The 27907-nt window shown below is 40.4% G+C and overlaps 2 protein-coding genes across 4 annotated transcripts; one reads left to right on the forward strand and one right to left on the reverse strand.

Moving 5' to 3' along the window:
- Positions 1–44: 44 nt before the first annotated feature.
- Positions 45–10622, forward strand: znf106b (zinc finger protein 106b). 2 transcript variants are annotated; one of them, XM_040018457.1, is made up of 21 exons: positions 45–164; positions 397–601; positions 710–771; positions 1300–1503; positions 1605–2714; positions 2819–3176; positions 3263–3323; positions 3728–3882; positions 3962–4022; positions 4117–4855; positions 4938–4987; positions 5134–5267; positions 6263–6397; positions 6592–6708; positions 6813–7004; positions 7260–7322; positions 8039–8158; positions 8521–8592; positions 8728–8799; positions 8895–9041; positions 9148–10622. In XM_040018457.1, exons 2-21 carry the CDS (start codon positions 476–478, stop codon positions 9202–9204), a joined length of 4035 nt encoding a protein of 1344 aa, XP_039874391.1. In that variant the 5' UTR covers positions 45–164; positions 397–475; the 3' UTR covers positions 9205–10622. The 2 variants fall into 2 exon arrangements, with proteins under 2 accessions (XP_039874391.1, XP_039874392.1); XM_040018458.1 differs by lacking the exon at positions 45–164 and having other exon boundaries at positions 171–601.
- Positions 10623–10735: 113 nt separating this feature from the next.
- Positions 10736–26497, reverse strand: capn3b (calpain 3b). 2 transcript variants are annotated; one of them, XM_040018460.1, is made up of 23 exons: positions 25957–26496; positions 22212–22281; positions 21556–21674; positions 19808–19941; positions 19218–19386; positions 18765–18848; positions 18587–18678; positions 18359–18436; positions 17612–17772; positions 17319–17488; positions 17212–17223; positions 16851–17059; positions 16713–16749; positions 14682–14705; positions 14403–14489; positions 12507–12581; positions 12368–12425; positions 12225–12289; positions 11971–12039; positions 11813–11891; positions 11535–11651; positions 11265–11323; positions 10736–10952 (listed from the first exon to the last, which is right to left on the reverse strand). In XM_040018460.1, exons 1-23 carry the CDS (start codon positions 26272–26274, stop codon positions 10926–10928), a joined length of 2313 nt encoding a protein of 770 aa, XP_039874394.1. In that variant the 5' UTR covers positions 26275–26496; the 3' UTR covers positions 10736–10925. The 2 variants fall into 2 exon arrangements, with proteins under 2 accessions (XP_039874394.1, XP_039874395.1); XM_040018461.1 differs by lacking the exon at positions 14682–14705 and having other exon boundaries at positions 25957–26497.
- Positions 26498–27907: the final 1410 nt, after the last annotated feature.

A 27907-nucleotide genomic window follows, 5' to 3' on the forward strand; every position in this document is an offset into this window, starting at 1 on the left:
TACTTGCCCCATCTTACTTTTTGTAGATCTACGACATCTCCTTTCCTCTCACAAGCTTCCGGTCTCCGGAACGCGATTGGTGGACTTTGACGTGACGTGATTTACGCAGGCAAACATGGCGGCATTAGAGCAGTGGATGCTTGTTGCCTTGTGAAATTTACGAGGTAAATATTATCTGCAGCTAAGATTTTGTTGCGTGGAACCCAAATAGGCGTCACTTTGATGCGATTAACTTTTCCCAGCGGCTCTGGCGAATCGTAATGTCGTTAATGCTCAAAAAAGTGTTAAAACCGTTTCAAACGAGTGGCTAGTTCTGAGTTGAAGACCACGTTGAGCTAATTTCCCCCCGTTTTATTGAGGTGTTCCAATGGCTGTGCTTCTTTTCTACTTGCTCAGGTTCAATATAAATGCTGCCATCAGCAATGACATGTTGAGACACTGAACAGTTTGGGGTTCTAGTCTCACGTCATCAGAAATGGCAAACGTCCAAACGCCACACGAGAAGGTGATCAAATCCCATGTGGAGCAGAATCCTCCACAAACCTCCCAGACGTCTAAAAGCAGCTACTGCATTTTGTGTCGCAGCTGGTATTTGAGGCATGTAAGTGGCTCTTAATTCACCGAAGCATCTGGATTCTCAGTAGAGATGAATAACCTGCAGTTTCTTTATAGATAATTTGTAATCTTGATAATATGTCTCTAACTACAGGAAGCACACGAGCATATGCACAGCATGCTGCATCACAGAGAGCTGGAGTCAGTGTTGGGCAAGTGAGTACTGTGTCTAATTTGAGAAATGTGTGTTTATCACTGCTGATGACAAACACTTTTCATTCAGTCAGACATACAGTGCAGTGCAAGAGTCTTGAACCACCTCTCTTTTCTTTATACGCTGCCTCGGAGAAGCCAAAACCTTTTGCAGTTTTTCAAGTAGCCTTGAACAATATTGAATTCTATTCAATTTTATTTATATAGCGCCAAATCACGTTAAGGTGCTTTATATTGTAAGAAAGAAAACTCTGAAATTTAAACAATCCCCTTTGAGCAAGAATTTGGTGACAGTGGGAAGGAAAAAAAACTCCCTTTTAACAGGCAAAAGGAGGGGCAGCCATCTGCCACAAACACTTGGGGGGTCATAAGAGAAAGTATGGAAGAAACTTACACTTTTCTATTAGCAGCGGTCACAAAAGACATTATTTATTCCTATCTCTTTAGTTGAATCTATAAAAATGACAAAGTTTCACTGACATAACAGTATTTTTAATTCTGACAGTATATGTTGTACCCTTTCTTGAACAGAGATTCCTTTCATGACTGTCAGGCGTGCAAAGCTTCCTCCATGGGTTTAAATGAGTATGCCCAGCACATCTCGACCGTTCAGCACAAAGCCAAGTTGAAGAGCTTGATGTCCAAAAATGTGAAGCCCCTGTCTCTGTTTAAGACTCTCAGCACAGAGTCTATAACCCGGATCAAGGAGAGAAACAAGGCACTAAAAAGAGAGAAGTAAGTTTTTCACCTGTTTTTAATAAAACGATTGGAATCTCTCCATGTTATAATATGTTGTTGATGGAAACAACTGCCTTTTTTTTTTTCTCCCGTTGTAGGAAGAAAGTAACAAAAAAAGAGAGAAAGAAACTGAAGCAGGTGGCTGGTCAGAGGCGTGCTCATTTGTCAAAAAGAACCACCAAAACAAAGACTGGTGCATCCAAAGTGGAAAAGCATAGACAGTCAAAACAGGTGCAGCTGGAGCAAAGGCAGAATGATGAGCACAAAGGCAGGAGCAATGGTGTCGTCCAGAACAAGGAGAACAAAGTATCCAGTAAGCAAAGACCTCCTCACAATGCAGAATCAAGCCTTCATTGTCAAAGCAGGAGACTGGCTCCTATGTCTGGAGAGCCCGAAGGTCGAAGCTGGCATAACGCTTCTGTCAACAATCAGCCCTGCCGAGTCAAACTTGTGACCTCCCAAATGGAAAGATTCGTCAAGACTCAAGGGGGTGCCACCGACCTCTGGCACCAGATGGCAGGACCTTCTGTGAGCCAGTACAACTATCGCAGCAGGAAGTATAATGGTGCAACAAACACAGTCTTCACCAGCGACCAGCTCCCTGATAATGGAGCCATCATCTTTGATCGGAGCCAAGCTGCGACTACAGGGCAGGAAAGTGTACGCCGCTCAGCTCAACCTGCACCGGCCAACAGCGCAGCTCCTATACGAGAAGTTGATGTCACTGCCATGCTGAAGCAAATCAGAAGAGCGCTGGGTGTGAGGGAGCCATGCAGAGCAGACCGAGAAGCCCGGAGACAGAAGAGTGAGGCCGGCGTCCAGGTGGCTGATCCCGTGACCTCACAACAAAGCAGAACTGAGGCAGAGCAGCCAGCAGGCACCTCCGCTCTGACTGAAAAAGCTCAGGACCGTGAAAAGAGCTCAGGAGGTGCAGACAGACTGCCAAACACCGGGAATAATGCATCTCAGGTGGCCACCAACGGCCTGACTTCACCTAAAAGATGTACTGAAAAGACCGCTTCATCTGAGCCCGACTCAAACAAACCTAAGGTTCGAATTGCTCACAAAGCAGGCCAAGCTCATGGGGAGAAGCAGGCTGGATGTAAATCAACTACAAACACGTTGTTTAGCTTTTCGGGGGCCAGGAGTAATCAGAACTGGACAGCGGGGCATGAGGAGGTGAAAAGGAAGGCAAAAGGCACGCAGAGGTGAGGAAATCGCCATCCAATAAGGTCTTTCGTTGTATTTGTGCTTTCCCAGTTTGGAGTTGATATTTCTTTATGCTATTTGTTGTCACTGTTTAAACTTTCAGGTTTGGAATTGAGTTGTCGAATCGTCCGACTCACCAAGACAGCTCAGTGCGTCCGCAGGACTTTGACCTGCCGCTGTCCGAAGGCTTCCACTGGGAGTCGTTTCCAGACTCTGTTTCGGTGCCACACTCGACTGCACCCCCTCCATTCCGAGACACTGCTGATACTGAGCGTGACACAGGGACACAGTCAGACTCTCAGGTTCAGGAAGCTTCAGGGCAGCCGGCTGCAGCTCAGGATCCTGGCAGCAGCCAGACAGCTGCACAAAAACAGATGAAAGTGGAGCCAAACTTTGAGGATTTTAATTCAGATTTAAGGGGCATCACTAGTGCCAGCAAGAGGAAACACACCACGGTGACGGTGATTAGTACTGCACGCTGTGACGCATTTCCGAAACATCCAGTTTGCAGATGCATTTCAGTGGTGGAATTGATATGTTTTTGCAGGTTGACGGTCATTCTGACAAGGAGCCAAGTGGGAGAAAGAAGAAAACAAAGTCAAACAAAGGTGATTCTGATGATTAGTAAGATTTTTTTTTTTAGGTAACAAACCTTTTTATATGCAATTAAATATTAATAATTGGAACAAACATTGTCACATTTAACCTCTGACCTCTCCTTCAAGGCCAATTGATTGAGCTTAAGGTCAAAGTGACAATCATGCTATATTTAAAACGATGTTTCTTGCTGCCATTGTTTGTATTGACATCGTATTGGGAATGATATATGGGGATTCTAAATATCACGTTAACCTTCTACCTCAATCTGCTTTCAAACGTTCATAAACTGTCTTTTATCCTTAAAACTATTCTTAAATTCTGAGGCAGCTTAAGATAATGTAGCAGTTTTTTGAGGGGGGGGGTCAAACATTCGTCAGTCATTCCCACTTTTTTTTTTTCCCTCCACTTGCAGATCAGGAACAAATGGACCAGCTGTTGGCGGTGTCACTGCGTGAGGAAGAGTTGAGCCACTCATTGCAGAATTTGGACAAGTCTCTGGTCCAGGCCCGTAATGCCCTGCAAACTGCGTATGCAGAAGTCCAGAGACTTTTGCTACTGAGACAGCAGGTAATGAAGAAATGTCCAATAAATAAATGTTTGACCTCAAAGGAGCCATTCATAAGTTTGGGTCTTTCTGCTGTTTTAGTTCACTTCTGAGGTCAACAGCCTAAGAGCCAAGCGCATTGAGATCCTGCAGGGAATGCAAGGTACGGTAGATGCACACTGGCAGTGAAAACTTGAACTCAGAATGGTTCCGTGGGCAACAAATGCTTTTCTCTCGTCTTTCTTAATCTCTTCCAGAAGGGTACTCAGGAACATCGTCATCAGCGGGAGCTGCCAGTGTTCGATCTCCCTCCATTCCTCCTTCGAGCCTGTTACCTGGCTCCTCAACAACTCAGCAATCGGCTTCCACAGCTCCAGCATTATCCATCACCCCACCTCTTCCAGCTCCGCTCGTTTTAACAGTGAAGCAAGAAATGTGCCATCGGTCCACAGTTGGACAAGCCAGCCACTTGTCCACAACAGTGCCCAGTAAAACCGATGCTGCTCAGGTCCCTCTGAACCAACCCGTATCTTTGTTTCCCTCCCTGCTGCTCCCACAAACACACTTAGCAGCTCCCTTAACTGCTGCTGCTGCCATCTCTGCCAATCAGTCCAACGCAGAGTGCTCCACATCTGCAAATATACTTCTTTCTCTTGAATCATCTGCCAGGCAGCAGCAGCAGCAAGAAACAAGAGCGGGATTACAGGACTGTGCAATGACAAAGATGGTGGCCAAAGAACCAGAGCCAGCCGGTGGTAATCCCGAAAGAGAAAAACGGCAACCTGTGGCAGATGACAAGGGGAACGAGAGCGACGATTCTGTTGAAATGATCGATCACTCCAACATGGAGGTCATAGCCGTCGATGAATCGGACTGTGAGGACTCATTTGGAAAAGATTTAAAGGTTCCGGCGCAGCTACAGGAGCCGCCTCACTCTGTGAATGCTGAGTTCAGCTCTGCAAGCACACAAACGTCTCAACAAAGTCAGGACGACAGGTGAGGTTCACGCTTTGGATCGTTTCAGGGTTCCAATCCTGAACTTTACAGGAAAACTGATCCATTTCTCTCATCCCTTCAGTGAAATTAAGCCGTCAGCTTTGGAAGGGAAAGATGCCAACACGCCTGCAGGTGAGTAATCTCTGCTGTTTGTCAGCAATGATAAAGCACACTGCCTTTTTTGAGCTAAAATTTACCATGAAAATTTCAAATATGTATTATTTTTTTTTAGATTCTTAAAAAAAAGAAAGAAATAAACCTAGTCGCTGTTATTTCAGCATCCGTTGATGATGAGGAGCCATCCTTGGGAGAGTTTCTAAATCACAGCGGCCCCGTGAACAGCCTTCAAGTCCACAATGGCGTCCTGTACACGTGCTCGGGGGACAACACGGCTCGGGCCTACAGTCTAGTGGTATGTTCTTGGCACTTCAAAATTTTGTCCAGTTTTATCTCTGGTGCATTTTTTTTCAATTTGAGTCTCTGAACTGGACTTCTCAAGTATCTTTGTGGCATTGGTGCAGTTTTTAATGAAATGAGCTGACAGTTAACCACGAGCAGGGGATTTGGCAGACATTGATACACGCTGGGTGTAGAATTACTAACTGTACCAGCTGAATTCAGTAAGATGTAAGCAGATATTATGTAAGATATTTGGCTAATTTCCAGTTCCTATTTGCTAAAATTTCACTTGCAGTTCCCACCTGTGAAAATGTGCAGAAACCTTGCAGACATGCTCCTCTTTAGTAGGCAGCTATAAGCTTAACTACAGCAACCTCAGCTTTACGTGTGCACCATGAATGCATCACAGGGGTGAGACGTGGTGTGTTCAAGGTGTAAATGAGCCGTGGGACGTTATTTTCTTATCACTGAAGTATCTCCAGGCCATCACCAGAAGCAGCGCCGGGCTGCAGCGTGTGAACTCATATCAATATGCACTAACCTGACTGCCAGATTTAGTTGCTCATTAGCTGGTCCACTTTAGTCCTGACTATGGACAGCATAGCAGATTGTAAATGGGAATAAGAGGTTGCTGGCAGTTGATTGGAGAAATTGGTCGTAAACTTGCAGTTGTGCCGTTTAATGTGGTGGTTTCAGGTCCAAGCCACACCTTTCTTTGGAAGGTAAATGTGCTCTGTTTCTGATCTGCATTGCACTTTTACAAGTTTTACTACCACTCTGTGGTTAGTTAGCCAGTGTTTGCAGACAAGCATTTTTCATGCAAATGGATGGAAACTGAGGGCCATCTGCTAGCGACCAAATCGATCACAATGAGGTTTTTGGTACAGCACCCTCTTTGAGAGGGATTTTAATCAGATAAAAGCGACTGAATGTCACTGTTTTGTCTTTAAAGAAATGTATGTCTCTTTCCTCTATTATTAACATCTATATTTTGTCTTATGTATCCAGACCAAGGAGTGCTTAACAATATTTGACGGTCACACAAATAAAATCAACTGTCTACTGGTGTCATCCATCCCAAATATGCCAACACGCCTCTACACAGGATCCAGCGATCAAACTATCCGCTGTTACAGCATAAAGGTATATAATGTCTTGATAGGACTTAATGTGGTTGGTGTTGGACGTGTTTTTGGAAGTAATAAAGTGCTGCTGTCACAAAGTTGCCCACTGGCTGGATTTTAGTGTGAAGCTCAGTCAGAATGTGTTTGTTGAAGTAAACGTGTGTTTTATTGAGCATTTATTGATTTTGTCTTGTAATCGACTGTTTTCTGCAGTCTAAGAAGTGTCTGGAGCAGCTTGCCCTTCCTGACAGAGTGCTGTATTTGCACATAGCCTGGAATATTCTGTATGCTGGGACTGCCAGCGGATCAGTTGCTAGCTATGATGTAAAGGTCAGTGAAATTGGATAATTACATGCCATAGTGTTCATTAAAAAAAAAAAAAAAAAAAAAATCCCTTCTCTTCTTTCCAACAACATCCTCTTTGATCTTTTTAGACTCTGAAACAGCTGGATGTGTTCGAGTGCCACGGCCCACGAGGCGTGAGCTGCCTGGGCACAGCTCAGGAGGGCGCTCGCCGGCTGCTTCTGGTCGGATCGTATGACAGCACTATCAGCGTGCGCGATGCCAAGAGCGGCCTGCTGCTGCGGTCACTGGAAGGTCACACCAAGACTGTACTTTGTATGAAGGTGGGGAAATTCTACATCCTTTAACAGTCTGTTTTGCTGAAAACAGTTATTAAAGTTTTCATAATCAACATCAAGTCTGTATTGACATCAGAGTCAACATTCAGCATGTGGTAAAACTTGATAGTCATAAAATGACAACAGTGAAAATGTTTTGTTTTCTGTATGTGTGGGAGGAAATGGTTGGCTGGTGTTTGGTTTATTACCTGCAGGCAGCACTTCTTGCATCTTGTTGACTTTGGTTGTTGTTGTTTTCAGGTAGTGAATGACCTGGTTTTCAGTGGTTCCAGTGACACATCTGTACATGCCCACAACATCCATGTAAGTGACTTGACTTACTTAAAAAAGATCAATGAAATTATGCTAGCAGGAATTTTCAGAGTTATTAGTGTTATTTTAAAAAAGTTGAATTCTGTTTTAATGTTTTCTTTTTGTTTTAGTTTTTTAGTTTGGGTGTTTTTAGTCATAAAATGTTTATGTTTTTGGGGTTTTTTTTTTTTTTTTTTTTTTTTAAGCCTGGTTAGCAGTCAACCATAAAAGGCTCATTTTCATCCGGCAGCCGCATAAAAACTCAAGTTTGAAAATGCAATAACTCAAGAACAAGGTGGTGAAGGATTTTGAAATTAGCACAATTGGTGCATCTACTAAAAATCTCAAAAGAATTTGAATCTCAGGGAGCTCGACCTCAAGATCAAGGTCAGAGGTACATTTTTTTTTTTTTAAAACGTGAACAGAATAAATCGAGAAAGATGTCACTGAAGATTTTTGAACTGCTACCGTAGAGGCACTACTAAAAGTGTCTGACGACTTCTAATCCTGGTAACCTTGATCTCAAGGTCAGAGGCCAACTTTTGTGAAAATCACTGAGGATTTTTGGATTTATAACATAGGTGCTTCTACTAAGAAGCTGAGGGCTATTACTGTTGGCTGCTGGTATTTTTAGTGTAACTTTAGTAATGTGTGCGAGCCTTGTGCTTTTGGTAAGTGATGCATGCTTGTTATCGTTTAGTTTTGTTGCCATGTTTTCCTGTCTGCAGACGGGCGAGTTGGTTCGCATCTACAAGGGTCACGGTCATGCTGTCACATCAATTGTCATCTTGGGGAAAGTGATGGTAACAGCCTGTTTGGATAAACTGGTTCGAGTTTATGAGCTACAGGTATTATGACTCTATTTTCTTCCAAAATAGAACAGAAAAGAACGCAACAAAGTCGTTTTTGAATGGATGATTAGGTTACTATTTTTTTTTCTTTTGTAAATGACCGTTGCAAATCCATTTAGACTTTACTGTAAATGCTGTGCGGCTTTGGTTGATGCTACATATTTGTCCCTGTGCATGTAACTACACAATTTGAGGAACTTAGATTTTTTTTTTTTTTCCACCTTTTTAGGTATTTAAAAAAATAATAATTTTTTATAAAAACCTTTGTAATCTGTTTTTAGTTACAGTTATCTGTTGTCGTGTGTGTGTGTGTGTGTGTGTGTGTGTGTGTGTGTGTGCGTGTTTTACTTTGTGTTTAGTCTCATGACCGGCTGCAGGTATATGGCGGTCACAGTGACATGGTGATGTGCATGGCTATACATAAAAGTGTGGTAAGTGCAATTAAAACCGGTCCAGCTGTATTTTTTTGCTTTTTAAATATAAACTTGCATGGCAGCGGTTCATACAGGAAGGGATGGATAAACACTGCTGACTTGTGTCTCTGTGGTCGATTGCTCCACACGCAGATCTACACAGGCTGTTACGATGGCAGCGTTCAAGCTGTAAAGCTCAACTTGATGAAAAACTACCGCTGCTGGGTAAGAACCTGATGTTATAAACTGGAACAGTGACTCCTCCACGTTCACAGTGTCTTTTTCTTGAAGATTTTTTCTTGTATTTGCTCTCTTTCCAGTGGCAGAATTGCTCTCTGATCTTTGGCATGCAGGATCATTTGCTACAGCACCTTACTAAAGATCACAGCAACCAAAATCTGCAGACGGTCAAGTGTCGCTGGAGAGGCTGCGACACTTTTTTTGCCACGCAGCATTCAGTCAGACAGGTAGTGAACAGTTTGTTAGCGTACCTCATTAGCTAGGCTACGTGTTTTCTTCTTGTGATTCATTCAGAGAGACCAGTTTGTCAGCTTTGTTTGCATTTTGCCGCAGGGGCTTCCTGAACACATGCAGACTCACGTGGAGAACGACAGTAACGTGCAGCCCTGATGGGAATGGTGGTAAAGTGATGCAGCAAGCCAGGGAGGAGTCTCACACGCACTCACGTTTTTGTTTCCAGCTAGTCATTTTGGTGGTATTCTGAGATTTCAAAGTCATCAAACTGCAAGTAAAATTCAGAAATTCTCTGAGATTAAAGTTAGAAAATTGAGAGAAATACACGACACAGATTGTGTTTCAGCGAGAATGAGCAGCGGGTGATAGCTTGAGCTGGAAAACATGAGCTTCTAAATCATCTAAATCACTCTGTTGCTTTCTCCTGTAAACACACAGTGCTAAAAATCACTAGTGTGCTACTGATGGTTATAAAATAAAGCATAATGCGATAACTCATGCATGAACCTGATCAGCATATCTATGCAGAGTTAAGCCACTTGCTTTGTTTCTTCCTCTCATAAATGTGTCAATTAATCTCAGGCGATTTGTATTTTCTCACCACTTTGTGAGTTAATAATAATATTCGGCTTTTTTCCTCTTAAAATATTTTGCATTTTTCTCCTATATTTACCACTTTAATCCCACAAAATTGAACTTCTTTTCCTTGGACGTTTATAACTGGTATTTTCTTGAAGTGCCACTAATCCATTAGATCATTTCATACTTTGTAATTTGGATTTATTTGTTAATTAAAATTGTTTCCTGCTTTTTTTTTTTTTTTTTCTTCCTGTGAAGACGTTGAGCTGTCATGAATATCATTCATTTGTATGTGAAGCTAATAAACATGCAGCAAATTGAGAAACGTGTCAGAATAGCTGTGAAGTAGACTGTACGGTGAACTCCACCAGCTGATGATGTTATGGAAGCTCGTGGAAAAAAAAAAAAAAAAGTTTGCTCTCCATAAATCAACATTTCAAGTTGTATATCTTGAAATTTCAACTTACTCAGAAGCACCTTAAAATTTTGGGGTATTTAGTAAGCCAAAATTTTGAGATGCGCAACTCAAAGTTTCAACTTTGTCTGGCAATTTTTAAAAACTTATTTATTTATATTTTTCCAGTGGCAGAATTGAGGTTCCGTATGATACCCATGAGTTTTCTAGGAGACTCCTCGACTCCCCAGACAGACAGGAGAGATCAAAGATGATGCAGCAGAAGCAGAGATACTGTATTTCTTTGACACATAGCTGAACCGCCATGATTTTATTCATGTAAAGCCTCAATTCTCCTGCTTATTATTCCTTTATTTTGTTAGCTGACTTTTGGTCATTTTCACATTTCTGACTGTAACTCTTGGAAATGTTCTGTTTCCCTGTTTAACTTTGTTCTACATCACATATTTGAAACCAGGCTGTCCAAAGACTCTCCAGCAATCTTGTATAATAAAAGTCACGCCTTAATTTTAGTACAGTATGTATTTTATTTTGTTTAATACCTACTGTATGTGTACATCAATAAAATTACAACAAATAATCACAGTGTTTGCTTCCGCTTTAAAATAAAAGCATTGATAGCCACATATTCTTTACGACTTAACAACAAAGGGAAATTCTGCATCTGTGCGTGTCTGTTTACATTTCACATTAACATCTGATGTAACCTGGTTATCAGAGCTCAGAAAACCTACTTCTTATCTGTTTTAATATTTAAAAGATTACAGGAATAAACCTGACCATTAAATCTGAATCTAGAGGAAATTGGAGCAATGACGAGCTACGTCGTGGTGAAGTTTATTCCAATCTCACGTGATGAGTCGCCAACTGACATGGACATGATCTATGAGTACATCGTCAGCTGAAGCCACTGTAAAGAGAATAAAAGAATTATTGTCATTTACTGTAGCACAGCAAAAGCCACCTTAATGATACCATTTCTGTGCTTTGGTTTTTACTGTGTGACTCAAGTCAGCAAAAAAGATATTAGAAACACCCTTCAGGGAAATGTAGTTTTCACTCTGTACAGAGTACACTTCTCGATTTCTGTAGTTCCAGGCTTTCCCCCCCTCATTTTATTCCTACTTTAAGTTTTATTCTTTACAAGTTCACAAATGACCTAAATAGGACCAGATTAAGTTATGGAACGAGGCACAGAACGGCAAAAATAAGAGTGTCTTACCTCCAGGACGTTGAGCTTGATTATTCCATCTCCATCTTTGTCAAAGGCACTGAATGCTCCTATAAGAGACAACAGATTATGGAGCTGGGTAACTTTTCAGCCACTCAGAGCTGTAAAAATACATTAATTCATTCTGTAAGATAATTAGATTCAGTAAAGTAAATTTAATATCACTATATCATCATAACAATGTCTTAAATCTGTCAAATAGGCTAATAATCAGTCCTATGCAAGTGTTTTTGGCACCAGATGTGGGTGGTCTGTACTTACTGAACATGCCTTCTAGCCTCACAAAGCAGCAGATGTAACTATCAAAATCAATGTTCAGGCGTTCATCTGCATAGCGCATGGCTATGATGTCATACAGTTGTTTGTTGAGTTGAAACCCTGATATGGAGATAAAATATATATATATATATATGTAAATTACATCATTCTCACATTAAACTGGAATGCACGGGCAAGGAGTGCATTGGCAAAATATGTTAATTCTAAAAAGAAATAATAATTATTGTGCTACAAATGAAAAATCTGTTTTTTCTGCTCACCTGCATCATTAACAGCATTCCTCATCTCGAAACTACTGATAGACCAGGTTTTATCTTTGTTGTAACGTTTGAAGATGAGCTGCAGACCCAAAGTCGGACAATCAGATAAAAACATATCAAGCATGAGCAGACATCAGCTGTGGTTAAAGCTATCCTACCTGCCAGTCCTTGATCTTTTTCCACAAGTGTTTGAACTCCTGCAGATTCAGCTTTCCTGTCCCATCAGTCTGAGCACAAAAGCATCAGTCATGGAAACACCTGCTACGTACTGTTCAACCCAACTGTTTTACTTTGACTTTCCAGAATAAAGTATTTACATAAGGTGCAATGTTCTGTTCTGTTACTGGGAAACTGGGCAAACAGTAGAGTTATGTGCACGCAATCCTCTAATTGAAATCAGTTGAAAGGATACGTCCATTAAGGCGATCATACTCCGACACGTCTCGAGGCTGAAACCTTCTGACTTTATGTTATTATCTGTGGAAAAGCACAGCTCAGGGTGAATGCCGAGCACGCTGGCGGTAGCTGTAATCGCAATCTTTTCTGCGTACTCACGTTTGGAAAGCACGTTTTTTAAGATCGTTTTGAGTTCATTGGCACAGATCTGCATGTCCTGAGGGAGCGATGATTTGTTTCATATTAGCCGATGAGAGTCTTTATAGTGTTGTCCTCAAACTAACTGTGCAATACTCACATCACCAGCAATCTGTTGGTAAATAGCCCTGAACTGCTTTTCCTCGTCGGTTTCCTCAGGTTGGAGAAGTTTCCGCTGAAGGAGAGAGGAAAGAAATTATTTACAAAGACAGGTTCACAAAAAGAAACTGCGAAGACTTAGAAACGTGAAGGAAAGAAACACTGATGAACTTTGTCTGTATGACTTTATGAGTCTTTACAATGTTGCGTCAGTTCATTGGGGACATTTGAGCACAGGACCTCGATTCTTTTCTTTTTCAGTCATTCTTTTTGTAGATTTGTTGTTGCACGATCAAGTTTCAGCTTTCGGCAGCTGTTGACGGATGGCCTCACATTTGGATCTAGAATACTTTGGTATACACAGGAGTTTATGGTTGACTCAATGACAGCAAGGTGTCCAGGTCCTGTGGCTGCCAAACAAGCCCACATCATCACCCCTCCCCCAGCATGCCTGGCAGTTGGTATGAGGTTTTTGTGTTGATATGTTGTGTTTGGTTTTCACTAAACGTGATGTCGTGCACCTTCACTTTGGTCTCGTCTGTCTAAAGGACACTGTTCCAGAAGTCTTGTGGTTTATTCAGATTCAACTTTGTGAGCCAAAGCTCTGCTGCCATGTTTGTTTTAGAGAATAGAGGCTTCTTCCTGACAACTCTTCCAGTTCAGTTTCTCTGAGCATTACCTTGGGGTGAACTTGGTGATACATCCACTCCTGGGAAGATTGTTGCATCGTATTGACACACAACAGAATTTTTCTCATCAGTAAACAGTCAAAACCTCTGATTTAAAGAGGTGCTCCCACTTTCTGATGATCAATTAATCAAGTGCATTTGATTACAAGCACCTAAAAGCACTAACAGTATACGTCGTTTCTGAGAGGACTGCAAAGAAAACTTGTGAAAACTTTTTTACACGAGTTATGGATATAAGTTTTAAAACTTAAGTTTATATAGACATATAAGCGATCAAAGTGGCACCTTTGAGGAATTCCCCCTTTCATCAATTCATGACCCAAAGCATGCGTCCAAATCAACAAAGACTGGTTTCACCAGAAGATTAAAGTACTGGAACGGCCCAGCCAGAGCCCAGACCGGACTCCACTACTGAGTCTGTGTTTGGCTTTGTGGGGAAATAATTGTGGATAATCTTCTTCCTGCCAGACAACGATTTTTCCTGATGTTCGAAGCAACAAAGTTGGGTCATTTTCAAAAGGTTTTCACTTGAAGATTTCACTTTAATTTTATACAGAACGCTGTACACTCAGTCAGTCTCTATTTGGTACAACTGTGCAGTATCATGTAGTCCAATACATCTTCTCTATCATAGGATGCATTTATAGCACTCATAATAATCAGTTGCTGCTGACATTGTTGTAAAAGTGTAAATCAAATTTCATATAAATTAATAAAGTCATATTTAAAGGTAGTGTTACACTAAAATATATCAACAGAGTGTTTTGCTTTGTTATTGTTGTTCTTGTGAGCAAGTCACAAAGTTATTTAATTACCATACTAACTGGTCTTTATAGGCATTATAAAGGGAAAGCAGGTGTACATATATATATATATATATGAGGTGTAACATTAGAAAGGGGTTTTCATGGCTTTTATCAGTCTATTTAATCATTAAATGATTGAATGTGTTTCTCTATGATACCAAAGGAGAGCAGCATATGGGAAAAACAAGACTGCGGACAGCTAACATTAGAGTGTCTCTACAGGAAAACAGGTGCAGCTGAGTTACTTGAGCTCTACTGGCTTCAGACTCAATTGTTTTATTCCCAGTCATGTTATTTGATCCAGTAAAGATTGCATTTTGGAGCCATCAGTCACCAGGAAAATATGACAGACATGAGCTGTTTGCCATGTGACAGAAGACTCGCCACACCAAGGACATTTACCTTTGGTTTCTTCTTCTTCTCCCCCCGAATCGTGTCGTGCTCGATTTCTTTGCTGGCCAGTGCTCTATCTGACACAAATACAATAGGCTGGCATGTAGAAAAGACAAAAAGAATTTAAAAAAAGAGTCAGTTTGCAGTAATCCCACTGGTCATAAACTCTCCATTTAATATTGTGTCGGCAAACACTTCTAATAGCTGACACGTGTTGGAAAGGAGCAGTGAAGAAAGAGCTCAGCAAAAAAGCAGCCTAACAATCCAACTGCTACAGACATTCATTACCTTTTCTTTCTGTTTCTTTTCTTGCTGGTGACCAATAAGACAAGGAGAGACAAAAAGATGAAATGAGATGAAATGGAGGAGGAAACACTTGGAAGTTCAAGTCTATTAGTTGGTCTGAGTACAGAACATATGGATCAGAACAAGCTAGGGAAAGTTCAAGAGTAAAGTTAATGAATATGTAAGACACAAAGCTGGGCTTTGAAATCAAATTCTAACCGACATTGCAGTGATCTGTAGGACATGCTGATCTGAAAGGCATATTAATGCAGACTTTAAACAGGGAGTGGGATGTTTAGTGTCATATTCGGCCAGATATATGTATGAATGAATAAGAGGGTGGGCGGGGCCCTGCCACTTTTTGTTTGAGCAGCCAATTAGGACCGAGTGAGGTTAAGTGGAAGGGAGCTTGTTTCATACAGTGGATTAACTGAAGGGGGTGCACCTAGGATACATGAGGGTTATTTTGAACCAAATATATGCAAAGCTACTTAAGTTGAGTCCAAGAATACGGAGTTGTATGTGAGCATAGTGTTAAAGTTAAATGTGGCATCTAATGACTGTCTGCTGCACTCCATGGAAAGATGAATTTAGTATTTTCATCCTTCTTGAAGCGGGATTTTCCCCCCAATATTCTTTATCTTTTCTACTTTTCATCTCTAGTGCTTTGGTGTAAGGAACTGAACCTGCATATTTGTATGTATGGATTAACAACCCCGTCTTTGTGTCCTTCATCAGAGTCCTTCAGTTATATTAAAACTCCCATAAAAAGGAAAAGAGGTGATCTCCATTTCCATTTTGTACAAAAGAAACAATTAAAGAAGATATAGTATGGTTTACACTTCCCCAAACAGTCAATACACTGTCACAGCTGAGAAAGTCCATTATCTTCATTAACTGAGTGCAAGTATGATGAGGGAGTTGAGTGCTACAGTAAGGATGTGATGCAGCCCCAACTAGCAAATTTGGCACTGTATAAATAAATAAACAAAATTGAATAGATGTTTTTGAAATACACTCACCAGCCACTTTATTAGGTACACCCATTCAACTGTTTGTTAACACAAATCAGCCAGTCATCGTGTACATTTCTTCAACAGCAGCAGAAGAACGGGAAACCGAGGCTACAGTTTGCATAAGCTCACCAGAATTGGACAACAGAAGATTGGAAAAAAATTTTGGGTGGTTTGAGTCTCAATTATGGATGGTTGGGTCAGAATTTGGTGTAACCAACATGTAGGCACAGATCCATCATGCCTTGTATCAACAATTCAGCCTGCTGGTGGTGGAATAATGGTGTGGGCACCTTTTGGTCTCCTTAGTACCAAAAACATTTAACTGCCAGAGCCTACCTGAGTGTTGTTGGTGACCATGTCTATTACTTTCTGACCACAGTGTATCCATCTTCTGATGGCTGTTTCCAGCACAATAACATGCCATGTCACAAAACAGGGGCAGGGATAGCTCAGTAGGTAGAGTGGTGGCCCCATGATCGGAAGGTCGGGGGTTCGACTCCACTGAACGGTTACCCTGAGGTACCCCTGAGCAAGGTACCGTCCCCTACGCACTGCTCCCCAGGCGCTGCATTATTACATTATTAAACTCAGATGATCTCAAACTCGTTTCTTGAACATGACAATAAGTTCACTGCACTCAAATATCCTCCACAGTCCCATGATCTCAATCCAATAGAGTACCTTTGGGATGTGGTGGAACGGGAGAGTCCTATCATGTGTGCAGCTGACAAATCTGCAGCAGCTGTGTGATGCAATCATGTCAGTATGGACTAAAATATCTGAGGAATGTTTCCAGCAGCTTGTTGACTAAGTGCCATGAAGAATTAAGGCAGCTCTGAGAGCAAAAAGGGTACAACCTAGTACTATGAAGGTATACCTAATGAAATGACCGGTGAGTGTGTGTGATTAAAACACAGGTTTCTAAACAGGAAAGATAAACCAGCCTTTCAGTTTACAGTCCACTGCAATAAAAGCAAGAACATATTTTAACCCCACTGCTTCTAACATTACTGCAAACCTGCGTTTGATCTGATCCAATCGTAGTCTCTGCCTCCCTGTGGAGAAAAGCAAACATACCTCAGCAATGCTGCCTTTCTACATCTTGTAATTTTAAAAGCAATTTGGCTCTCAAGAAAAACACAATAGTAACCCTTACTCTGATGTGCTCTGCTTCTCAGAGAAGACCCTGAGGATGAACTCTCCTTCTTCGTGGGGTTTAAAGATTGTGGGGATGATGACGTACTCACCGGGAGGCAGACAGAAACGCTCCGTTACCTCCCGCAGGTTAATGTAAGTCTTGCATTTTGCCTTGGAGGCTGTGTAGAGGAAGAAGTCCTTCTGCAGATGTTGATTCTGCCCACACATCTGTGAACAGGGTTGTAGAAATGGTGACTTGTTAATGATAGCAATAAGAAATATTATAATGTATTGTAACTTTTCTTTCCCCCCTTTTTATACAAGTGAAACCTCTCTTGGGGATACAAGCAAATAAAGTGAAAGATGCAAGATCATCATACCTCCTTCGGCACCTGCAGAGACACAAAAGAAGTTAAATATCAGGTTAACTTCTCAAATCCTGGACACGTGTGTACTTTCTGAAGAAAAAATGAGGTGTGATCACTACCTCGTAGATGGAAAAGCCTATGGTGAGAAATTTGGCCCCTTGATGGCGCTGCATCCTTCGACCTTTCTGCATCAGTGCCACGACAACAGTGCAGGCCACCTGCTCGTCATCCGGGTCATCGTCCTCCTCATACAGCTGCAGACGATACTGAGGGTTTGTCCAAAACGTGTCTGTAAAATACACAAAGTAAATATGCAGCACAGATTCATATAAACACGAATTATGTAAGTGAGAGTTTTTACAATATCGTCTTTTAAAAGTATGAAAGCTGATCCAAAAAGAACAAAGCCTACCTGGGAAGTTCCTACAGCCACCAGCAGAGCTTCCTCTCACCCAGCGACCCTCGTGGACCGACACTGTCCAGGTGTTTCTTTCATCCCCCTGCAGCGTGTCGGGGGTCAGGTTGCACATCTCAAGCTTGCTGAAATTCTTTTTGAAATCAGCAAAGGACATCCTGAAGTGAAACACAAAAGAAGTAAAAATAAAAAAAGGTGCTTTCTGAGTAAATACAGTCACTAGGTTCATCATTCCCTCACAATGCAATGCAAACGAATGGTTCTCAAGTAGGAAAATGTTAAGTAAACAGTGGCAGAACAACTCCAAAGAGTTTTACAGATATTTGAGTACAGTTAAATACATTTAGCATTCACCTAGGTTTTATTGGCTTTTGAAATTTGACTGTAGTATTATACTGTAAAAAGTTAGAATTTGTATCTCTTTGCAGGTTCATTTTGTAGTGAACAAAACTGCTTGGTGGATGGATGGATGGGTTTTGCTATTTATAGGTTTTTATCAGTAGTGGGGCAACAAAGAGGCCATGCATGGTGACAGTTGAAAAGTCATTCTATGTACACTGATATCTCAAAGTCACCATAAGGTGTTTGACGCTAAGCTGTGATTTGAGCTGAACACTAACAGTGATGGTAGCTATATTATACTGTAGTAGTAACTTCTCACAAAACTGTAGAGGAAAGATTAAAAAAAAAAAAAAAGTTAAATCATTATAGACAAAAAGGTGTGTGGGAAGGTGTTTCACTCACCAGAACTCACTTGCCTCTATGGTCTGTTTTTTCAGGTTTTCTCTGTCTGCAGCGGAAATTGTCGACCACTCCTTTGAACTGTGGAAAGATCAAATTTCCTAAATACAAACTAAGCAAATAGGAGACACTATTTTTTTAATTATGCTGGCAAGTGGTGAGACCTCCACTACCACCATGTCTTACTTAAGGGTGATATGCTGCGTTATTTAAGAGTAAAAATATACAAACTTTGCACTCCAGGCTCCTTTCCAGAGCACAAAACCCCAGGGATTGCGCAAACGAATCAGGCGAATTCTTGTGTCCTTTGAAACCTCATCACACTTGCAAAGAAGCAGGAAAAAAAAAATAACCAAAAAAATGCCTTGTCCACCAGACGATGTGCATTTACATGGATGTCTCACTCTACCTCCTCCAGGCTTATGATGGAATAGGCATGACCCCTGACCAGCCCCTGCTCAGTCCGACTCTCCAATTCACTCTCTGAAGAAACCTGACAGACAAAGCATACATCATATGTTTTATTATTAGACTCCATAGTAGCTTTGACTGATTCACAGTTCAACATAATCCTTGTTTATCCTATACTTGGTATTGTTGTGGACACTCAGTTTATTCCCTGTCCGAAATAAGTCATTTTAACTCTAAGCCATTTTAAGCCAATAACAGCAAAACAGCAGATGGGTGGGACTGTGTGCCTGAGAGTTACATATGACAGATATCTGCTCTCTTTGACAGAGCTGAGGGGAGGGGAAAAAAATGTAGAAAACTTTGTGTGAAATCTGTGCATTTGACTTGCTAACACTTAAAATGAAATGAAAGAAACATGACAAAGAGTGATGCTTTAACCTCAAACACATACATCTATGGAGCAGCCCATCAGTGAGCCTCTCTCCAGCGCATTCTTCATGATCTTGTAGAGCTCTGTGGGATCATCAGACAATTCAAAGTACTCGGTAACTCCACCTGTGAAATCCTCCATGGCTTCCAAAGTGTTCCCTCCTTTCAGTGCCTCATAAGACCCGTGCAACCTGAGAGAGAGGTCAATCATTCTGGTCAGTGTGCTGACATGTGTGTTCTCCGGGGCTGATACTTTTCACAGAGCTGGCTGTCAATTCGGGAAATATGAGGACGCTCGAGGTGTGTCACAAATCAGTGTGAGAGTACACTGCAAAAGTGCACACGGCTTAGTAACACAGTTCATAATTGGTTGCTAAATCGCAGTTTAAGACTGAGATTTGTTGTTCAGACTAAAACATTTATTGAAAAACCTCAATTTGCGTTAAAAACACCTGAAACAGTTCAATGCCAGACTTTTTTTCAATAAGAAGAAACAAGAACTGTCGTTCGGTGTATGGACTGGAAATCTGAACCACGCTGAACAGCAACGCATGTCAGATGACGGTGTGCATGACTGCTTGACTGCATGGGACATTAATAGGCTCTGCTTACTTGGCATAAGCTTTTTCCAAAAGAGCGCTCCAGAACTCGTTCTTTCTGAAAGACTTTGTGAAAACCAGCTGGTTGTTGCAGGTGGGAATGCGGTCGTCCACGACGACATCAATCCACTCGCCATAACGCCAGAACTGAGTGTGGAAACGACAGAGAAAATCATTGATGACACGGCAAAGTATTTTTACCATACAAGGAAAATAGCTCGCCATCCACAACATGATTTATTTATTTATCAATTTTAAGTAAGACGAAACAACTGATAACTTTTCATGTGACATGTGAAAAACATCTTTTAAACTTTTATCATCAGCTCAAAATGTGTTCTATGCCCTGGACTACTGCAATTCATTGTTTTCAGGAGGTCCAAAAATCTCCCTGAAAAGCTTTCAGTTAATCCAAAATGCTCCAGACAGAGTACTGACATATAACTGACATATAGGGACTATAAAGAGAGCATATTTCTCCTGTATTGGCTTCCCTTCATTGGCTCCCTTTTAAATCCAGAATTGAATTCAAAATCCTGCTCCTCACATACAAGGTCTTAAATTAACGGGCCCCAGCTTATCTTAATGACCTTTTAGCACCATATCACCCCAGTAGAGCACTTTGCACTTAGTTGTTGTTCATAGAGTTTTCAGGCCCCTCTTCTATTGAGCCAGCTTCCAGTTTGTATTCGGGAGACAGACACTATCTCTATTTTAAGATTAAGCTTAAGACTTTCCAACAATTGCATATAGTTAGGGCTGGATCAGGTGACCCTGAATCCTCTCTTAGTTATGCTGCAATTGGTGTAGGCTGCTGGGGGACTCCCATGATGCATTAAGTTTTTTCTTTTCAGTCACCTTTCTCACTCACTATGTGTTAACAGACCTCTCTGCATTAAATCATACTTGTGATTAATCTCTGTCTCTCTTCCACAGCTTGTCTTTTAGCCTGTTTTCCTTCTCTCACCCCAACTGGTCACGGTAGATGGCCCCGCCCCTCCCTGAGCCTGGTTCTGACCGAGGTTTCTTCCTGTTAAAAGGGAGTTTTTCCTTCCCACTGTCGCCAAAGTGCTTGCTCATAGGGCGTCATATGATTGTTGGGTTTTTCTCTGTATGTGTTATTATAGGGTCTACCTTACGATATAAAGCGCCTTGAGGCGACTGTTGTTGTGATAAAAATTGAATTGAACTGAATAAACTTGAAGCAAAAATTCTGTCTGAAAAAAGGCATCAACATTTTTCATTTGACAGAAATATCTGTATATCCTTCATCATATCATGTTTCACATTAATAGATACTATAGTATAATTCCATGTTGAGATATTTGGATTTTTTTAAAAAGGTTTTATTGTCATCTACTCAAATGTGATTTTGAGTTACGTCTTTTAAATTTTATAACACTTTATAACACTGTGTTTATTCAAATATGTTTTTGAGGCAAACATTAAACGTTTTACCCCATTGTATTCATTTTAAAGACTGAGCTATGAGTGAACATATTCATAATCAGGTTATTAACACTAAATACACTCAACAAAACCAAACCAAGGCGCATTTTTACACTTTATCCAAGAACATAAAAATGTATTTACAAAAAATTACTCTCCCACTGACCAAATGATCATAGTAAAAAACTAATATATCTAAATCTGAAATACTCTTTGACATATGTTTTACTTGGTTTTCCTTTTACTAGAAATTTGACACACATAAAATGGTTTTCTGTTAACAGCACGATGCCCAAAATGTCACATTTCAACCTGGAAGTGGAAGATGCCGGCGTAGTTTTCGGTGAAGCTCTGGTCCGGGGGAATAACTCTGTACAGCAGCTTCTCGTTCAGCGTGAGACAGGCGATGGCAGCCAGCAGCCAGCAGTCACCTGTCGACAACAGATTGATGAGCTGTGATTTCATCCAAACAAATTACTTCACAGGGTAACAGAGTTGTCACACACCAAATTGCTGCAAGTGTCAGAATTCGAACTCGAACTCAGGCTCGAGGTCAGTAATTGTTCAGCATGCTCACTTGCCCCATAACCAATATAAAATCAGATGCAGATGAAACTGACACTTACACTGATCGACTTAATGCTTTCAGGCTCTGGTGGCTGTTTTGTTTGATGTCGTCCCTTTTATAAAAATTAGTTAGAGGCAGGGCTTTTGATAGTAAACTATTCGCACTGCCAATTTAGAATCACTAATTAACCTATTAATTAAAACCATGCATGGTTTTGGACTGAGTACCCGGAAAGAATCCACACAAACATGAGGAAAACATGCAAACTCCACACAGAAAGGCCCCAGCTGGAGCTTCTTGCTATGAGGCGACAGTGCTAACTTAACATACAGGCTTAAAAACCACTGTAATGTCTTTTCAAAAGAGTGAAATGTGGGTAAAATCACTTTTTTGATATTACCTAATTCTCCCTGACAGATGTCTGTTCTGTTGGCTCCATCTATGATGAACTGGGGGTTTTCACAAATTTCCTGGAAGACAAAAAACGTCAGGAAGGGAATTTTTAAAAAAAAAAATGTTATGAAATCTCAGTCGTTTCACATTATGAAAGTAATGATGTACTTTTTCATTTAACCAAAGGATGTTCTCCATGACATAATGCATTTGTTATGTGTCAGCAGATGACGAAAATGACTAAAAGGCAGAATAATTGTTCTTTCCGTGGAGAATCGGTATAGAATCCCAATTGTTATATTTTCTTCATCCAGGAAGTGAAACTCTTGAGATTAAAAATCTCTTTTGCAACACTTCCTGCGTCCTGACAGGCAGTTACCCCGTGAGAAACCTGAGCACCAAGAGAAAACCCAGGACTTTCTTTCTTTGCGCCACTTTTCCTTTGGTATCAAACTGCATGGAAAAAGTTGGCTTTGTATATAAAACCAGAAACTTTGGTTCCAAGTTATTTGTACAGATTAAGCTCCTGATTATAATGTAACGGATACTAGACAAAGGTTCTGTACGGCTGTTTGTGTTCATACAACTTTAATATCTGCTTTCAAACATCAGATTTATGTTTATTCAGTAATTTGTATCACAAAATTATTTTTTGACATCAAATTATTTTGATCCCAGAGTTTTGTTATGTATGTTTAAATATACGATATATTTTATACATGTATAAATCTGTAATGATTTTAAAACCTGTTATTTAAAAGCTTAGGGAGAGGGTGGCAAAAGCTTGGAAAAATAAGTGGTACTAAGAAGAAACAGCTGGGGAAACATTTTGCAATTAAATAGTTTATTTGGCAACAGGTTAGTAATATGACTGGTTTAAAAATAACTTCTTAGAGGCAAAGTTTCTCCAGAGTAAAGGGCAAAGCTTCACCAATCTGCAAAGAAAACTGAATTCACGAATTGTGGCATAATTTTAGAAATGTAAAATTGTGACAACTTGGAATATTTCACCATTTAAAGTGAATAATATCATCACAAGGTTCAGAAACTCTGGAGAACTCTGTGTATCAGAAAGGCTGAAAATCAGTATTGGATGGTCATAATCTTTGGGAACTGAGGCAGCACTGCACGATTCTGGCATGGGAATCACTTCCAGAAATCTTTGAATGTGGACACAGTTCATTCTGCAATCCACAAATGCTTTGTGATGCAAAGAAGAAGCCCCGTATGAACATGATCACATCTAGAAATCTCATTTAAAAACGACTGAAACAAACTGAAAAACTGTTCATCTCTGAATCTATGATCGTCTCTGAACTCAGCCTGTGCATCTGAAAAGGCACTATCAGTGCTGAAAGGTATATACGGGTTTTAGAGTGACATGTGCTCCTAACGTCTATTCAGAGAGAGCCTTACTTATTCCAGAAACACAATGGTAAACCACATATTGTGTCTATTAAAAAGCACAGCTTCGTAAAAGAAAAGTCCCTGTGCTGAACCTTTTCAGAATTGGGTTTGTAAATATCCGTCTCCTCAACTCTTCTCTCCTCGTGTCATTTCCTCACCTCTTTTGGGACGGATTAAGGTCTTTAGTTGAGGAGTTTCAAAGATTTGAAGCTTGTGAAATGATAAAGGGGATTTGTCCATCCTGACATGCTGCTCTGGTTTTCTTTCTGTTTTTACCAAACTCCTCATGGTTAGATTTCAGATTACCGCTTCCCCAACACTCAATTTATTTGCAATATAAAATATATAAAATATAAAAGCTTATATTTCTGTTGATGGAAAACTAAAATCTGGATTTACAACTGAAAGCAAGTGATGTAATGCCTTCTGCCAGGTCAGGTTTTGGAACCATGAGACGCCCTCTGCATTCACTTCATATTTACATGGAAGCTCCTGTTAGAGGCCCTCTGGTATAAAAGACCTCACCTCATAACTCCTGATTACAAATGTATTTGTAAAACAAGGCGTTGTTGTCCAGACTGTCTACTATAATGAATATTCACACACATATACATACATGATTTCAGCATTTGACTTAAGTATGAATTATGCTGTGGGTCATACATCTCCATTGTATAATACAGCCTGTGACTAAGGCCGTAATTCCCCTGAATTAAAATGGAAAATGTATTTTATTTGAAATTACAACATAGTTAGATTTGGTACACAGAATATAATGTAAGCAATTTTTAGTAGTGTGCAATTTCATAGTAATTTTGAAGAAAAACAAACTAGTTTTCCCCATTTTACATCATAAAATATAAAAATGCAGTTTCATGTTCCTGATTTAAAGCACCCTCCACAGCTGACCCCTGTGTGGCATTCAAGTATCACTGATCTCAGCTGAGTGTCTCACGCTTCATTGGTGAAACATGAAGCAGCAATCAGCCTTCGTGTTAGTGTTATACTGGATTTACAAAGCAGGCATTTAAGAATGAGATTAGCGAATAATGTTGGGTTGAAAATTATTTTTTTATGATTTAATGAAAATGTAAAAAATATATCATACCATCATGCTGAAAGGAATAGACAGAGCCATATGTATGCTGTTCATACAGGTCAGTGATGATGCAATACATATATGTATTTATTTATTTCTATTTAACACCTTTTATAATCTTGCACCTGGGTTTTTAAACAACTTTTTATCCTAACTTTTGATTTTCTTTTCATTTTTATCATACTTCCGTGAATTTTGTGTAATGGAATCGAATGCCTTTGTACAACACTAAAAAGTGTTGAATAGGAAAAAAAATGTAATACTTCCACTTTGTTGTGGTTTTAACTCCACTTCCTTTATCTGATATCATATATTACACTACAGATTTCAATTTTTTTCTTCTTTTTGTTCGCTCATCCAGCCAAAGGATCGATGGGCTGATGTCATGGCGAAGCATCAACTGTCCACAAATCTGTCCGCCCACAATTGACAAGAACTAGGTGTGTCACGAAGTGTAACAGTTTAAAGCTCTTAAATCCATGACACATACCACAATGTGGTTTTTTTGTGCATATTTCCAGCCTGTACATGCTATGCAGGGTAAGAAATATGGACACTGTAGCTCATAAAGCATTTATATTATGAAGGAAACATTAAATATGCTAAAGCAAAAACAGCTGATTAGCAAGGCGTCCAGTTGGATCCACTGATTTATTTACTATGTAAAGATCCAGGTGGTCATCTTACATTTGTGAGCTAATATTTGGAATAATTCAAAAAGAGCATTTTACATTCTGGCATTGATTCATAAGTTTTGTGTAACAGGCAGGACTTTTCTCATCGCTGCTTCTGCCTCTTGGTGTTAATGTCTTTCTCAGTGTGTTTGCATGTAACACGAACATGTCTGAATACCTTTTGCCAAATGCCACTTTAACGACTGCCAATCTGACTCATTTATCGCCAAAGGCAAACGCCCTGGAAAAGTATCAAACCCTTTTGGGAGTGTGCATCATAAAAATATGAACCCCCGAGGTCAATGCTGAGTTGCTAGTTTGAATCCCAGCACCAGCTGAGTGCGACCCTCTGCGTGAGAGTCACAGCTGTCTGTGATTGTAGAAGGTGATAACCGAGCGCAATGCGTGAGCCACCATGCAACCGTCTGAACCTGACACTCCAGCCATGTGGTGTGGAGGAAGTGATAAGGTACACAGATTTAAGAGAAGCACCTATGTAAACATGTAAGAGACTCATTCGCATTATGTGCAACTTGGCCCAAACGACACGATCCCTGAAGACTGGCACTCACCGACGGACGTTTCCATTCAATCTTCATTGAAGGTTTCCTACTGTAGAAAAGTGAGGAGTCATCTGCAGGGAACAGAGGGTCTTCAAACATAACATTCTTCTCCACATATTTGTCTCGCAGCTCCAGAAAGGTCTTAAGACGCTTGGCATCTTTGACGGCTTCATTCCTGCTGAGAATTGCTGAGTAGATGGAGTTTGACCCTGCATTTTGGTACTCAGCTTTGGTATCCAGCTGGAGAGATGTCTCAGTTTCATAAAGCACTTTCACCTTTGTTTCTTCAACGAGAAGCACTTTGCCGTCTTGTTTCTCATCTCCCATCTTGTTAGTGAACTCCTTGGCCTTTCCTCGGCTCTCTCAAGTGCAAAACGGGAACTCTGTTGCACAAGAAGCTTCGAAATAGCCCCCAAAACGTTCTTGTAACCTCCCTGATTCCAGTGCTCACTTTTAGTTCCTTTATTTAATAAAAAGTGCTGTCATGGGTCATGGGCAGCCACCAGTCTTGCTCTCACGCCAGCACTCACTGTTGTGTCCCTGGAGCTCATTGAACCTAATTATAGACCTTTCAAAAGAGGGGCGGGGGCTTCTCAGAGGGAAACTCTGACCCTGTCCTAACATTTCCAAGTCACAGTGAGAGGTTAAAAAGGGTGGTCCATATTCTAAAAGAGCTTAATCAATTTTTTTTTTTGAACTTTTGACAAGAAAATCTGCAATGTGGGTCAAGATGAGACTAGAAAATAAGCTGCTACTATAGTCCTCATGCCACTTCCTAAAAAATATTAATTGAATTGTTGGTTAGTCCTTTTTATAATGTACAGCTTGATAATTACTACTTTCATACAACAGTCAAAGATACACTCACTGGCCAATTTGTTAGGTATGCCTTGCAAGTACCTGGTTGGACCCTCTTTTGCCATCAGAGCTGCATTAATTCTTCATGGCATAGATGAGACAAGGTGCTGGAAACATTCCTCAGAGACTTTAGTCCATATTTACATGATAACATCACACAGTTGCAATGTGAGGAGAGATGTGAATCTCCTCTTCCACCACATCCCAAAGGTGCTATATTGCATTGAGATCTGGTGACTGTGGAGGCCATTTTAGTACTGTCAACTCATTGTCATGTTCAAGAAAACAGTTTGAGATCATTTGAGCTTTGTGACATGATGAGTTATCCTCCCGGAAGTAGCCAGGTAGATGGGAACACTGTCATCATAAAGGGGGGGACGTGGTCAGTAACAATACTAAGGTAGGCTGTGGTGTTGAAATGATGCTCAGTGGGTGCTAAATTGTTTTTCCAGTCTTCTATTGTCCAATTTTGGTAAACGTGAACAAATCCGATCTGCTTCAACGTTGTATGTTTTGTGTGCTTCAGTGATGTTCTTCTCTATATCTTGGATGCAGCGACTGGTTATTTGTGGTTATCTGACACCTCAAAGCGCTCTGGGAATACTCTTTCTGATCCCTGGCATCAATAAGGCATTTTTACCCAAAAAACGTTGCTCACTGGATATTTTCTCTTTTCCAGACCATTCTTTGTAAACGACAGTGATGACACCAACAACCAGGCCACAATCAGAGTCACTTAAATCATTTCCCATTCTGATGCTGAGTTTGAACTTCAGCAGGTCATTGTCAGCATGGTAAATCAGTTAGTTACACAGGTGTACCTAACAAAGTGGCCAGTGAGTGTAATTAAATTTACATACATCCAGCCAATGGGCAGTGAGGAAGAATTATTCTGGAATATTTCTGTGAATTTAAAGAGTTCACCTTTTTTGTAACTTTATCTTACCTTGAAACCACAAAATATTAAAAAATGCAGCATAATACTACACAAATATCTACATATCGACAGAAAAGGCTGTTATACTATCTATAAATAAATATTTAATGCAGACTCTACGATATTTTGGATTTAATACCTTTACACAAACCTAATTATGTACAA

Source organism: Simochromis diagramma, unplaced genomic scaffold (assembly GCF_900408965.1).
Source record: "Simochromis diagramma unplaced genomic scaffold, fSimDia1.1 OVJJ01000802.1, whole genome shotgun sequence".
Classification (NCBI taxonomy): domain Eukaryota; kingdom Metazoa; phylum Chordata; class Actinopteri; order Cichliformes; family Cichlidae; genus Simochromis; species Simochromis diagramma.